The sequence below is a fragment of the Plutella xylostella genome, chromosome 27 (assembly GCF_932276165.1).
Source record: "Plutella xylostella chromosome 27, ilPluXylo3.1, whole genome shotgun sequence".
In the NCBI taxonomy this organism is placed as follows: domain Eukaryota; kingdom Metazoa; phylum Arthropoda; class Insecta; order Lepidoptera; family Plutellidae; genus Plutella; species Plutella xylostella.
Window position 1 is genome coordinate 3,407,256 of NC_064007.1, and position 16,419 is coordinate 3,423,674.

The 16,419-nt window shown below is 40.2% G+C and overlaps 1 protein-coding gene across 4 annotated transcripts in view; it reads left to right on the forward strand.

Moving 5' to 3' along the window:
- The window catches only part of LOC105383545, a 157,816-nt gene that overhangs the window by 138,508 nt on the left and 2,889 nt on the right, over positions 1-16,419 (forward strand). For 3 of the 4 annotated variants that reach the window (XM_048630825.1, XM_048630822.1, XM_048630823.1), the window contains 6 exons: positions 5,569-5,823; positions 7,801-8,038; positions 8,572-8,712; positions 13,774-13,979; positions 14,977-15,437; positions 15,785-15,992. In XM_048630825.1, the coding sequence (XP_048486782.1) occupies positions 5,569-5,823; positions 7,801-8,038; positions 8,572-8,712; positions 13,774-13,979; positions 14,977-15,437; positions 15,785-15,992 (1,509 nt within the window). The remainder of the gene's footprint in view (positions 1-5,568; positions 5,824-7,800; positions 8,039-8,571; positions 8,713-13,773; positions 13,980-14,976; positions 15,438-15,784; positions 15,993-16,419) is intronic. The other variant, XM_048630824.1, reaches the window with a different exon arrangement.

Consider the following 16,419-nt stretch of genomic DNA (forward strand, 5'->3'; position numbering starts at 1 on the left):
TTTTCCAGAGTAATGCTGTCATTTGTACTCAAATTAGCCGAATACGTCGAGTTAAGCATGCTTCGCACTGGCGTGTTGGTATTACCACCTTTGCGTTTTGTACATACACATTCGGGACAGATCCATGTTTTTAAGTACTCTTGCGAAAAGGTGTTAAAGTCGCTATGTGGTATCGCTAAGCAGTCTATATCATACATTCCATTACATCTCGCACACTCTAAATAGTCGAGGGACATTATTTTTTTGCTACATGCCTTACAAGTTGTGTTAGTAGACATCTTATATTGAGTCACAAGTAGCGCTGTTTACTTTTGGTGGTGAAAAGTAGAACTAAATGCAGCGCTATTTACTTATGGTGGTGAGTAGCTGAACTAAAGTAACAAGCTTCCCCTTTTCGACGATAGATGGCGTTGCAAAAATATTGCGTTTAAAGGAACGCAAGATAAGTGTCAGTTCTAAGCGCGTTGTTATTGGCTGATGAGGTGACAGTCGCTGTCAAGTTGGCATCTGACTTTGACGTTTGATATTGCCCTCTCGCTCTTATCACAGCCGTTACATAGGTCTCTTTCGCTCACTGCATTCAACACTGACTTAAAACTTGTTGATTTTTCACTGTTTACTAGTTATTTATGTACTTATCTTTACAGAGAAGTGGAGCTTTATGAATACACTTCCTTTTTAATAGGTTGTAACTACTTTACACTGTGGATTTGCGATTGAAAATAATAAAAACACGGATAGAGATTTGTACTAATGTTTACACTTTGGCGGCACGTTCCGTTCCTTCCATTATAATATAGGTATAGGTGTATGTCTTTAGTGCATTTGCAGGCAAATCAGGTTATTTTGTTGTCGTTACGGATTACAACATCCAGTGTAATTTTACTTCATTGTTTCAGTTATATTATTTAGACTCTAAATAATATAACTGAAACAATTTTAGACCAAAGCTCGTTATTTTGTTTCGTTGGTAGAAAAGTCAAAAACGTTAATAAAATCTTATTATTATTATTCTTTATTTATTAATCATTGCAGTGATACATAAGGTACAAAAGAATTTCATCAAAACCAATATTTTTGTTTTGACTGTAGGTAAACGGTGACATTTTAATTAAAATAAAATATTTAAAAGTAACAATCTCACCTTAATTTACGTAGGTGTTACCAACATTGTAAATTAGGTATCATTTACTTATGCTAAGTTATAATTAAAAGACATCTACAAATAACTGTCAACTACCGAGATCCTTCCGACTAGGCATTTCACAAACCTGAAACACAGCCAATAAAAAAAACCACTCAATCTATATCTCGGAAAAGCAGAAACCTATCAAGTTATTTATCAGTGGGGAGGGTTTTCCTTGTTTCGATCGCTCGTCGTTTGTTTTCTGAGTGAGCTGGCCAAATATTTGAGTCTTCAAGTAATTGCAGAGGGCGCGGCGGGGAGCCACGGACTCGGCGGTGAGACAGCTTCTACAGGGTGTTTGGGAAAATGTAGTAAGCGGATTTAATGTCACAGGTGGTCATTTTTATGGTGCGTCCATAAAATCGCGGCAACATAATGCGACATGTCCAGGATATAAATTTGTTACGCACCTTTATACAACTCGTATTATGCCTATCGATTTATTTATATTCGCGAATTTGTCAAGTACAAAATTTGCTTAGTGATATTAGTTAATGATCTTATGTATAACCTCGTACCGGCATGACGATGACTAATGGGACACCTTCTTTATTAATTAAAAACAACAAAAACCGTTTTTTTATGAAATGAAAACCGGTTTTTGAGTATCTAAATAAAATAAAAGAACTGTCTCGCTGCTCTTTTCCGTTCGTGGCACATTCGAAGCGAAATTTCCTCTTCACTGGGCGAATGACAAATAATTTTCGGATAGAATTTGTTGTATGTAAATGTTGTACCAGCAGTATTGGCACTGCAGACATCTCGGGAGGTGTTCCGATTGTACGCCATTCCGACAAAAATATATAGGTATAATATAAAAATACATATACATATATATACTATTTTTCTGCTTACTTACTTTAAATATTTCGGAGTATATTTTCTCTAATAACTGAGGCTGGCTAACAAGTGTTTATGAAAAAAACAAATCTTTTCAAAAAATTTACCCCTTTATGGATATGGGGTGACAAAGTATGGAAATGAACGCTAGCGAAGCGGCGGTCAAAAGCTCAACCTACTAAATAAAATCACTGCATTATTTTTTCCGTAAATATTCAAAAACAATTCCGACTCAATTAAAGCTCTCTCAAATACATTTTTCCTTCATGAAAATGCTAAAAGCATGCTAATGAAGGGGATAGAAGATTCAATCAGTGGTAAGTGCGAGGGGGAGGCAAAATGTAAATTGTCAGTCACTAGTGCTTACACGGTGGAACATCCTTTGGTTTGTGGGTTCTTATTAATATTTAAAGATGGCTGTGTTTTAGTTAAACTTAGATTTGCATTTGGCTTCGTGTCTGAATTAGTAGTCTCTACACTAGTCACTGCCCTGTTGTACGACACTCTTCCACATTTCAAAGTTATAATTTTCATTGCAGTTAATTTTAAAAAATAATAGAATAATAAATGACCTCTATCTCCAAAAAAATTGTGTCGTTTCATGTGCCGAACACCCTGTATATGTGATCAAAGTCAGTGGAGTTCCCAAGTCCCACAGATAAACTACAGTCACTCTCACCCTACAATCCGGACTATACAAGGTTTCAAAAGAATGGTATGGTATACCATTAGAAAACCATTCTAAATAACTTTTGCTCTATGACTTTTGAAAATTCTCATAAATTTATATGTATATTTTTTTACTGTCCAACAGTCGTATTTACAATACAGAATGACGAGCTGAGGAGCTTATTATACCGTATATCGTTTTGAGACATCTACGTCCGTTTACATCGAAAAATCACTTATAATACCCATTCCCAATCAGAAGAATTTAGAGGGTAACCTACAAAACCTATCAATTATTAATTGAAAGTCAAGCAGCAATACAATGTCGAACAATAGCACGGAAATCCATTGACCTACCGACCCCTTTATATTGAGAGCCCTACTTCGAGGATAGCCAGGTTTACCGGAGCTTTTGAAGTTTTTTTTTCACTTTTTCTTTTGAAAGCATTTCGTATATTTTGTGGCAACCGCGCCTGTTCACGCATTTCTTTTGTCTTTGATCTGGAAAATGCTGACGCTGGGCAGATACCGGTAATGTTGTTTTAGTTCAAGAAAATATTCCGCGGATATTTTATTACCTCCCTCTCTATGTGATTTGTGTGAAGTAAAAGTTCTTATAACCTACCTACTAAAGCTATATTTTTATATAATAACTGGAGATCTGCATAAAAAGCGGCACCGAGGTGCTACATCACTTTAAATCGATCATCGGCTGCACAAAGGTGTGGAAAACATCGATGAATACAATAGAGTCTTTCTCCAAATTCTCATTCAGGCAAAACGGTTCGCTTTCACCAGCCTGGGAACTAGCACAGCTGTTCAAATTACTCGCCTCAACTTCCCAATCTCTGGGCGAAAAATATCCCTCTTGAAAAATACAGCTTTACAGGTGGAGAACAAACATTTATTCTTGAGAAGTTCTTGTTTACTTTCCCAGACTTTTCTAGATCGCGGGCCATTTCTCACTCGGAACCTTCGACGAGCTAATATTGAAATGTAGCTATAGCTTTAAGTGTTTACTATAATGTTTTTAGGTACACGCCAATATGTTACTAACACAACAGTTTTCATGTTGGGAATAATTTGGGTCATAAGAAGTGACCTTGGGGAACACCCATTAGTTATATAAAGATATTACTGTCTATACCCTTAGATAAGATATTCACTATAGGTAACTTACAATCTTACAATATAAAATAATTAGTGTCTTAAATGTGTAACCAATAAAATAAACGCAACTTCTTCAAATATCAGTAACACTACACAATCAAACGCTTTAAGGAGTACTAGACTCACTATTCAATAGCCGTCAACGTGTTAATAGTTTTTGTTACATTTATTTTATTTTATGTTCCTTTCTTATACGTGCCTATTTTCTTTGATTCACACTGATTAGAACGCATAGGCATTAGGATTGACTTAGATCACTCTTTACACAGGCTGTTATACCTTTATGTTTCACTGGACACCAAGCTTGTTTTTAGTGGTACTCCTGACCTCACACACCGTACAGATGCCCGCAGTTACCTGACTCTCAGCTTCCAACTCACCTTCGGCCTTCGATGATGGTTTCTGGACTGCTAATAGAACATAGTGTACGACGACGACTCTAGGTCCTATGGTTGTCGTGTCTATCTGAGCTACCCTCAACTGTGGCGTCACAGTTGAGGATAGTTCGGGTGAGCTCGGGTGGTGGGCAGCGGCTGTTAACTGTTGGTATGTGCGGGCGGGCAGCGGCGGCGTGGGGCGCGTGTCCGCCGGCGGTGAGGGCCCTGTTCGAGGCGCCGAGGCGGCCCACGGCGCGGGCGCCGGCGCTGACCCGCTACGCCGCGCCTGACGGTACCATCCTGCTGCTGACCGAGAACGGCACGCGGCTGATGACGCGCGCGGCGGCCGCCAACCTCCTCCGCGCCCACCTGCTCTCCCCCCGGCCCCCGCGGCCTCGCCACGGTGAGCCGCCCGCACCACCCTCTCTTCTCTTCTCTCTCTCTCTGTGTGTCTCTCTATGTCCGTCGCGGTCTGTCGACGCCTCTCGCTCGCACGCTTCGCACCGCAAAGTAGGAGCGTGGCTTTTTAGTTGTCCACTGACGTATCGATTTCGTGGTGAACGGTGCCATATTCAAATCCTTGTAATAGTAAATTAACGTCAGAATTAATGAGTTACTTATAGCATACCTGTGTACATAATCCTATGTTTTGAAATTAAAAAGTGTACTTTAATTTATATTTTCTTTCGAATGTATAATTATTTACATCAGCACATTAAATAATCTTACCCGTGAAGAAGAGTTGTTTCGTTTGAGTACTTACAATGTCAAGTTTTATTAACTGAGGCACTTCCACTTACGCTCCTACTTTACATCTCGCATGCTCTAGACTTACAACTTGCTTGTCCTTTTCCCTTATTTGTCACATTAGATTTTTTAATTACTAACTCTCACGTAATTTAATATTATGAAAAAAATAGCTTTAAAAATCTAAAGTGGCAGTGTCGTGTTATGTGCATGGTGCATGATTTCTTTCTGCATCTACTATTGTTCTACGATCTCTATGGTTACTGCGCGGCATAGGCTTGGCTTTGATGATGAATAGTTCAAATGAAACTGCCATCCGACAACTAGCTTCAGCTGATTAATTGAGCCGATCGGGATTATCATTTACAAAATTTAGCAAAGGATTTACTTTGGTTTTGCTCGTTTCAATGTCGTGGTTTGATTAAGAATAATTGTTTGAATTGTCGTTTTTATTACCTATCATCTTTACCGTGAGTAGGGTGATAGTTTGTCGTTGTGGTGCCCACCGACCGGCGGCTCTCTGAGCTCGCCGATCGCGCATCTTGCAACAGCTAAGCGATTCGATGGATGCCATTCCAGTAAAGCTGATGTCGGACGGACGGATCGCGATCCGGAACTCCACCGGGGCCTCGTGGATCGGCGGCATGTCCATAACCCAAGACGGGAATCTGATCGCGCCGGACAAAATAGTAAGCCACGTCCATCGCTACTCGAGTCCCCATTACAACCCTCACGGACACCACTACCACCGGTGGAGCCATGAGCCCGGGGGAAGCGCCGACCCGCTCTACGCCACCAAGACCGTCTACGGAGCCGGATACATTGATGACAACCGTATGTATAATTGGTCTAACTATGACGTCAACCACTCTCTAAACTACCCTCTAGATGAAAGAGACTGGTTCACGTCACATCAAACTATAGGTTACCATAAAGATATACACAAGATTACATTACCAACTAACCATAGACATCGTAAGTTACACTGATTTCGGCTTCAATCTGTACAGTTCTAGATTGGATCATGTACGAGACCATACTGACACTGAGTTGTTTTTACTATCTCTAGCACTTCGACTGCATCCTACAATCAACGATCATGTTATGCTCCTCATATTTCATTTTGATCCCCGGTCGTTATATGAAGTACTTTCTGGTTGCCGTTATAATATAATACATAGATAAACAAACTCAAATGAATCAATTTACTAAAGTATAAAATCATTCACTTTGGTCTATGCTGAAAACGCCAATAATATTTTGTGCAATGTACAATCACGCCAATAAATAACTGTGACGATTAATTAAACTGATATCAAAGTTTTATCTGCGACCAAAGCGAATGAATGATGATCATCGCAAAATGTTACCCCAACGGTCAATAATAAGAAGCATTATAAGTTTTACACACATAAAACCCCTATTATCCTGCATGCTTAACTTAAATCAAGAAACATTTTTTTAGGTTATTATTTAGAAAATAAACAACCAGAAAGTTCTTAACTGAAAATATCGGAACAGAACCGACACAAGTCGATAAAGTAAAGCTTTGCGTAGAGATAACGTCGACTTAGAAAGGATTCTGTTAGTAAACGCTTTAGAATAACCCCGATATCCCGGCTTCCTCTCGACCCACAGTAAAATGTAGAAGAATCTAGTTTTAAAACGAAGTGATTTAGTAAAAACTGCTTTACACGATTCTACTTGAAGCTTTGCCGTTTTTGCCTCACACTTCAATAAATACAATGGAACTCTGTTCCTTTAAATTGTTCGTCTCATAAATCTGAACTATTTAAGAACTTAAAATCGGGATCATTCATTATAATAAAAAAAAATAAACATTAGTTTCAGTTTTTATATGTTTCTAATTTAACTATACATCCTCATTATAAATTAAATCATAACATTCAACATTTTGTTTTGAATTTCATCCATGTATTAAATAAGCATTATTTTGTATTTTAACATCATTATTGAAATTCGATATATCACAATAATTGCAATTTTACTGTCTTGGCATGCGAGCATAATGTTCTATTCGTAAATCACTACTTTGTAATCAAAATTCCACTGTCATTTTATGTATATTTTATTTGTATTTTTGTTTTATTTAATCTGGACCTGATATTATCATTACTACTGAATATATTTAATGTTTATTTAATTGTAGGTACTTTATTTATACATTTTGGTTTGTATTTCCTAAGGCCTTATACATATTTATTTAATAAGTCGGTAGGTTTTTCTAAGTGAAATTAAAATAAGTGTTTCGATTGCAGGCTTGGAAAATGCGTTCGATACGTTAGCATTATAGTTAATTAGAAAAAAGATTTAGTTTTCAAAATACCCAATATTTTAGGTACCTAATTAATCTTAACTTTGATATTACTTAGTACCTAGTTTTTCTTCATAATAACAAACAAACGGTAATAGACGGTAAACCAGTTGTAGCAACAAAGATAAAAACCGGACGTTTTTCACAAAACTCAAATTCCGTATAAACTTTACATGTGATACTGAAAGCTACTCGATAGTTGAGCTTTTATTTTATCATCCGGGTTTTCCGATATTCACTGGCGGACGTACAAATAAAATCCACAACCAAGTGTATCTATGTATTACAACTCTGGCTTTTTATTGCATTTTAACTGGTACAGTTCTCCAATTCTCGTATTTATAAACTTAAACAATGCGTTTACGTTTACAATCCAACCAAAAACGGCTAAAATTACAATCCAATCGAACACACAAAAACAAAAGCAGCACGCAAACATAACCTCAAAACGCTAACAACTAAACCTATGCCAACAGAGCGCATTGGCAAGGAAAACGGTAAATCAGGTGACGACAAGGTGGCGCTGCAGTCGACGTGCCACGTGGCCCTGGACTCTTGCATCAAGGACTCCGAGTGTGTGACGTCACTGACCCCCGTGCTGCAGAAGTGTCACGCCACTGACTGCGACCGGGAGGGCTGTATGACGGCGCTCCGAGGGTTCTACAGGAAACCTGGCGTCCACTGGAATACCGAGATCGCTTTCTGCCTTTGCAAGTGAGTTTTATTATCACCTCCCAAAATATTTTTTATTTACTGACAGATTTCTTTCATCATCCTCACATCCCATCCCGTCCTTACTGCTGGGGCACGGGTCTCCTTCTAATAAAGGATGGGTTTAAGGCCTAGTCCACCACGCTACTATAGTGCGGGTTGGTGGACCCCAACACAAGCGAGCGTTTTGCACTGTAATACGAAGCCCAAAGAAGCAGTTGGATATCAGCTAATAGATAAGTTTGGCTTGATGTTTAGTGGGTGGTATATATGGATGCTGATAATTTTCCCTCGAGCTCCTACTCATAAAGGGTATGCGGTACCCCCCTAATATCTAACCAGTCAATGTATCTTTACTTTACTTGACCTACGGCTAACGCTGCGTTTCAGAAAGGGACTTTCAGCTAATGTTGATCTTGCAACTGAGGGTTGGTGTCCTACATCCCCTAGATGGGGCAGATGACATCCAGGTCTTGAGCTTCGCGTTTGAAACGTAGCAAATAACCTTAACTTAACGCCATCTATAACCCCCACAGGAAAACCGACAACAAAGAGGACTCCTGCATGAACGCGCAAGAACGCCTGCACCCGTCGTGTGCGCAGCGCCCCGCGCCCGGCGCCCCCCTCCCCGCGTGCCACACGCTCGCGCATGCGTGCCGAGAGGAGCCCGAGTGCAGGTGAGGAACTGGTGCTGTCTCTTTCAGTCCTGGGAGGGTTAGGTAGGGTCTCTCTCTCCCTCTGATCTCTGTCACTTCTGGAAGGGAGAGGTTGAGTAATTGTAGAGGACACGGAGCTAGTTGCTGCGGTCCCATGGTACCCTGGTCTTCACAAGAGTGCCACACGCTTGCGCATCCGTGCCGAGAGGAGCCCGAGTGCAGGTGAGGAAGTGGTGCTGTCTCTGTCACTCCTGGGAGAGTTAGGTTGGGTCTCTCTTTTTCTGATCTCTGTCACTCCTGGAGGTTAGAGGCAGACGAACTGGTAATAGTTATCTCTTTCGCTCCTGGAAGCTGGAGCTAGTTGTTGCGGACCCATGATACCTTGGTCTTCACTAGAGTTCCACACGCTCGCGCATGCGTGCCGAGAGGAACCCGAGTGCAGATGACGAACTGCTGCTATCTCTGTCACTCCTGGAAGTGCTAGGTTGGGAAACTACCGAGCTAGTTGTTGCTGTCCCATGGTACCCTGGTGGTGCAGAGGGTTTTCACTAGCATGCTCCAACTTGCACATCTGGCCACAGCGGTTTTTTTATAAGTAGGCCCAAATTACTATGTCCAGCAGTTAGAAGGTGACCGACGCTACGTCTAAACACTACGGTTGTCACTTTCTTATAACTGAAACAGAAGCTTAACAAAAACACAACCAAATTAAAAATTTATAAAATTGTACCTAAAACATGTTATAGTTTTTGCGTTGACTGTAAAAAATTCAAAGTTGAAACGTTACATTTAATTATTTACTTTATCGGAAACACTCATGAAAATGCAAAACACGGGCAGCTCCATAGCAACTCACGAAAATCTAATTCCCATCCGAAAATAAAGCAATTTAATCGATTCTCACCAAGTTTATCGCGAATTCCGAATATTCGAATCGGATCGGGACGTAACGCGAAAGGCAATAGTGTACACAAAACGATTGCAAATAAACCGAGCGGAATAACCAAAAATCGCGACTCAATAAATAACATGGAATATAAACAAACCCAAATAAGTGTACAATATTTTGCGCAATCGATTGTCAGAATAAAACGACGAGAGGCTTTGTAAGTGTACAACAGTAATAGAGTTTGGTCGAAACGTTTGTAAAAACAGTTTCATTAACTACTTAATGTAAGTTGAAAATCAATCTATGGAATCAACCTATGATAGATCATAATTTTAAATCATGACCACACTCACGACTCTTCGAAATACAGCACTTTGACTGACCAATCCTTCAGGGATTGCAATTTTCAGCATACACAAACTTCACAAAAGTTCGACTTCGATACACATCCTAAACGATTAAATTTCCAAACTATCCAGCTACATTTAACTCTACGTCCAGCATTTCAGTTCAGTATTGAAACGTATCGATTAAAGCTGAAGCTCTGAACAATCATTTCATGGTACATTGCATTGCCTTTATGAGTGTGTTGGTACAAAGAGACGGTATTTCAGCCGTTAGGATGGATTCCGATAATCTAGATCTGTTTTAGAGCTTGCACATTAATAAATGAGTGCATGTTGTGTTTGTGTGATATCACCATAATTATCACCAATATGCCTTCCAGGCGTTTGTAGAAAGTCTTGAAAGTGGCCTATGTTATGCAATTGATTAAGAATTTTCCTGGGCTATGTGCCTGTGTGTGTTTGTTTGTGTCTTTTGGAGGCCATTAAAATAAAACTTAGCTTTATTGTTTTTTTATCAACAACACATCCATGATGGATGTGGCTACCAAAATAATTACAGTAAGTATATCCACCTCAGACCAACTACAATAAAATTCAATTCAATCATTGGATAGTTGGCTGTAAAGAAAAATGTGTCAAATTCACAGTATAACGGCTCAGATCAACTACAAATAGATTCGCAATCGCCGTGTGCACTATTCTCTTTCTCACTCAAACCATAGATGTTGCCGACAAAAAAATAAAACCTAAATATGGGGAAATTTAACTTATCATAATAACAAAAACAAAACTTGAGTATATCGTCGGTTGATAGGAAAAAGACACTAAAGGCTAATTTTTCAATAGCCAGACAAAAGTTTTGCTGGGAAATAATTTTGATGCTGTTGCGTCTCAATGTTTCTCAATGTTTGTATTACCCAGATAACATTTATCTGAATATTGAAAAATCAGCCTTAGTGAGTTTTTCCTGTCAACCGACGATATAAGAAAAAAAACTTTACTCATACTTATTTGATTTCAATATAATTATTTAATATACACAAACTGAGTGGATTGTATAATTCATTGTCTTCGTCCAATCGAAACAATCCTCTTCAAAATGTGCCGAACACAATTTTTGTATGTTTCCTTGGTTCCCAATTTGTGCGACCGGTAATGTCTATCCATTTTCTTGATATTTTTTTTTCTGTCGGAAACCTATGAAAGAGATAAATGGATGAGCATGAGCATTATAATCGTGGGCCAAATATGTGATGGGGTTTTTTTTAAAGGAAACACGTATTTCGTATCAATACAATAAACTTTATATTATACAGAAGAAATCACACATGGAAGAAAAAAAAAGAAACGAACGTTTCCTCACAATGAGAGGCACCTCATTTGAAAGAGGAGAATGACTTCTACAAAATACAATCTTCACAAAAACCGAATTCGTGCGCCCCATTTGTAAACCCAACCCGAGTCCGTTACAATTTCTAGTATTTTCTTTGCATACTATAATATTTGTGGGTAAAATAAATTTTCAATAACTTGCAACACCATGTGATTTGTTATGATATGGTACCTCGTAATTTTTACTTAAAACTGATACTAAAAGACCTTACAGTATTAAAATTAGTATCGTTTTATATTAAAATCGAGCCAATAGATAGTAATATGATGAATGTAAGCTTGTTAAACTTGATAGTATCTACTTACATGTGAAAATATATCTCATCCATCATTCCATCGTGTTTTCGTTCAATTTGCTCTATACAACCGAACAAAATCCACCCACCCATGTCACACACTCGTTAAGTGATGATAATAGTCTAATAAACTTAATAAACACCCACAAATCACTAGCAAATCAAAAATAAATAGCATTTAGAAAATTTTGTTGTAACTGTCAGCCTTTGTTTGGCACAGATTTTTCATTTGTTTCATTGTTTGGCACAGAGAACTGACGTAAACAGGCGCCACAGCAAAAAGGACAAAAAACATTTACAGCTTAACGTTTCTTTCTTACGCTTAATGTGGCTAAGCGTCTCTTTTTCGCAATGTCAGAACTGTCACGATTATACCCCTGTGTATAACGGTCATATTTCGTATTCTATTTTTTTAATAGAGCTAAAAACGCGCAAAGCAAATAATAAAGAAACAAATAAATATAAACGTATTCAGCGGAGTTAGTTCCACAGCGGCCAGTGGCCGGCCTTCCGCGCTAATAGCTCTCTATTACTGGCGCAGACACCGCGCGGGGCCGCACTTGGACCTAGACCTGAGGGGTTACCACCACCGAACATTACTAATTAATAACCCTTAACTAGACAGTGTACTATACCAGATATATTTTGAAGTTTACATTAGTACATTGAGTTACGAGCTAAAACCAATGAAAAAATACAAGTGGTTAGTGTGGTAAGGGTTAAGCAACGTCGCTCGCAACTTGTATGGATCTGACATATTTTTGACAGGCGAGCGACGCTGCTTATGGATTGTTATTTGCTAATTTGTCGGTGGTGGTATGGTTTGTGATTGGGCAAATCTACATTTTTACTTCTCTAGCCCGTAATACGTCTACTGATGGACATACGCCTCTCTCAAGGAGCGCCAAATCACTCTGTTCAAGAAAGTACAACGCTACACAGGGTTATTCGTGATCATTTCGGATTTATTTATTACTTAGAAAATAAGTCATATGGTTGATATATTCGATGCATCACTTCCATGTGGCTTTCTAACAAAGTGACAGGTTTGTATGCTTTTGGCATTTGCCAGATTAGCGGTGCAGCAAATAAACCGACTTTGCATTGCTAAAAAAGACACCACCGTGGCTAGTGCCTAAATCCGGCCCTGTGTCCATGCAGGCTGCGTCAACAGCCTACTATACAACAGCTTGTGATGCTATAGAATACGTAGCCCAATGGACCGGCTAGCCGACGGACAGGCAGATGCGAGGATAAATGTGTCACTTCATGTAAAAAATAAGCGACTTCGAAGCTTTGAAGTTACCCCACTGGATCTTGGTAAGATTATGTATGCTGGTGTTGTTCTGGATAATGTAGGTATTGGTAGGAGAGAAATCTTATGTTATTTTATTTTATTACAACTTCTTACCAACCTATTAGATTTTTCCCATAAAATGGTTTCTCACCCAAAAGTGAATTTCATGGTCTGAACTCCTTAATTAAGCGAAATTCGTTTTGTCTTTTTGAGATTATTCGTTTCAAAACATAAAATGCTTAGTCAACGTATAAGATTTCCACAAATTCACGTCCAAACTTTAGCCCTAATTAATAATCTACTCGTACGAACAGTTACAGTAATGCATTACCTCCAAAGTTGGAACTTTTCCCTAAAGCTAGATCTTCATTGAGCACATACTGGTAAACTTCTGCCGATTCTCTCAGTTTGACCCAGTTCGACAATGGATTTCACGATATACGTATTATTCTACCCAAAGTCTCGGATCTATGTAACATTTTAGTATTATAACGGAATAATTATATAGGATTTAACATTTGTTTTCTCTGTATAATCATGATTGTTTACAGGCTTTAAATAAAGTTACTAACAAACTTTCATCAAATAACCAACTCTGAAATTGTGAAAAAATAAACCTGCTGTGTATTAATCTCGGTGGAACTTTGAGATATCTTTATGAATCAGCTTGCATATTTATTCACCAATCGTCTTACACCATTTGTAATCTGTTGTATCTATAAGTAGGTAGTGTGATAATAAGTAATTACGGAGCGGCTGTGTCCCTCTGGCAGCGGAACCTCAGTCGAACACGAGCTAAACGTTATCGGTTGTTTCTTTTATCCCCTCACATCAGTTATAACACTCCCAATCTTCCCGTAGGATCCGCCTGGAGAACTACGAGCAATGGTGCGCAGTGGACGCAGTCACGCAGGGCTGTGCTGGCTCCCCGGCCGCGTGCCGCGCCGCCGTGGTGGCCGTGCTGGGCACCCAGCTGAGGGCGGCCTGTGCGTGCAGAGGCACCGACTTCGCGCAGCTGTATGATTGTCTGGGCTGGCAGCGGCTGCTGTGGCTTAATCCTTGTGTTGGTGAGTGCTGCATCATCCATAAACATACCCCCTTATTTATATAAAAGTTATATGGTGCTTAGCTATTGAGCTGTTTTGCACTCTCTGACAGACAATTTGTTCTTTGACAGAGAGGGCAAAACTGTTCAATACCTTAAGCGTCCTATAACTTTTTTATGAATAAGGGCGGATTCGACCAACGTCGAGTAACTTTTTACTCACGAGTAAAGTACCAGTTACTCGCGAGTAAGCAGATTTTGCATTCTACCAAACCTGAAACCAAGATAACTAGCTTATCCCAAGAATAAAATGTTATACCGCCAAAATTGACCGTGTAACGAGCTTATCCGAGAGTAATTTTGTAATGGCGGCAGCACATCAGCTGATTAGAAAACCGTCATAATGACATATAAACACATCTGTCAAAACATAAACAAAAGTACGTTAAAAGGCAAAGTCTCAGAATAACAACAGCGAATAAATTATTAAAACATAAACAATTTCATACTTTTATAATCCATTCAAACTAAGTTGGCATGTCATTTCTATTGCATGCTTTGAAACGCAGCTATTTTTATTTTAGTTGCATTACAGTTTCGTTCCTCGTTCATTCAATTTAATCATGGTATAACTTGGTAGAATGCAAATGTACTTATCCTAGATATTTACTCGCGTATAATTTTAATTCCGGTATAGTTATTCTCGTGTAACGTGATGTTTGGACGAATTCACCCTAAGGGGGTTAGTCTGTAATCTTTTTAGCGGTCTCTTTGAAAGGATTAGCCAGTCAGATCAGTTATCATTGTCTCAGTAGAGACGCCCTATTGTGGCCAAATAGGGCATCTCTACCTTCCTTCATCATCAAAGCACTACGGGTGTATCGGTTTGTTTGTATATCCGGTCTGAAGGATGCTTCGTGTCCCTGTTACTGATGTCCTTCACTAAAACCTATGATAGGCTCACAATTACTGTCAGAAAAACAAAACACACCTGATTAAAGTAAACTTTCTTTCCACAGTGGAATCCCAAAGCGACTACCACGTGAAGACCTACGGCTCGATCCTGACTACCCCCGCTGTGGACAACGGCATCCGCTACATCACCATCGCGCCGCCGCCTGCCATCTTCCACCGGACCACCACGCACCACCACCGCCACACCACCCACGGCACCGCGCAGGTCGCCATCCCCGAGATAGAACAACTCAGCCCCATAACCACCATGTCGGAACAAACCGTCGGGCCTAACGAAATCGCTCAAATCTCTGAACCCGTCGAGACTACGATTGTGACTACAGTGGCGACGACGCTGCTGCCGACCACGACGACGACGACGACCACGACAACGCAACGGCCGACGACAACGACGACGACCACGCAGCGACCGACGACAACGCTGGAGCCGGCGAAGTACTGCATCGTTAAAAAGCCAGAGAGCGATGATGAAGCGCAGTATATCAAGATGGGGGAGACTAGGAGGGTAAGAATATAAAATATACCTCTGTAGAAATTTTGTGTGGATACCCTAAAATGAAAATGAGAACTTTCAAAGTCAGAAGTTACAGGACTGCTCCATGATGAAAATCATCACCTTCTTACATTGCAGCCCCAATACAGACTGACCATGCATCTTTTTATAATTTCTTTCTGCACAGACTTGAATCATCAAATACGGGTTTGTTATCGTTGTAGATAAACGTCACTATATCGCGATTCACCATAAATACGGCGCTCTGATTGGTGGAACGTGCATTAAACTAGTTTATCGACGTCGATAACGAACCCGTGAAGCGGCCGCTAATCATTAAACTCTATCAACCCTTCCAGTTGTACCGCTCAGCGGAGCTAGCCGAGTGCACGGACCTGTGCGTCTGCGAGGTATCCCTGCAGGTGTCGTGCAAGGTGGCGTGCGTGCCCCGCGCGCCTTGCTCGTCGCGCCTGGCCCACTACTCGCATGCCGCGCCGGCGTATCAGGCGTACCGGGGCCGGTGTTACTGCTACTCCGGGTCGTTTATCTGCATGAGGCCTAATCCAGGTATGTGTATTGTTTCTACATTCCGACATTACCCTTTGGCGTCCATTTGCATAAAACGTTGTCAAGCATTCAAGTTCGCAAAATTAACATAAAATATCATCATCATCACCAGCCCAAATTTGACTGTTGTACATAGACCTCTCTTTCTCAACACTGTGTCCTGAGTCTTCCATACAAGATAAGTCATTTTGAAATGCAGTCGAATCGGGATGGTAGTACTAAAGGCCTCTACACACCAAAGCCGCTGACCCGGCGGCTCAGGCCGCCGGCTCAACCCGCCGGCCTCATTTTGTACAATCATGCCTCATTTTGTACTATGTTAACCCGCCGGCACTAGGCCGCCGGGCTATGCCGCCGGGTCAGCGGCTTTGGTGTGTAGAGGCCTTTAGATATATTTCAATTCACTTACCTAAGTAGACCACTGCGT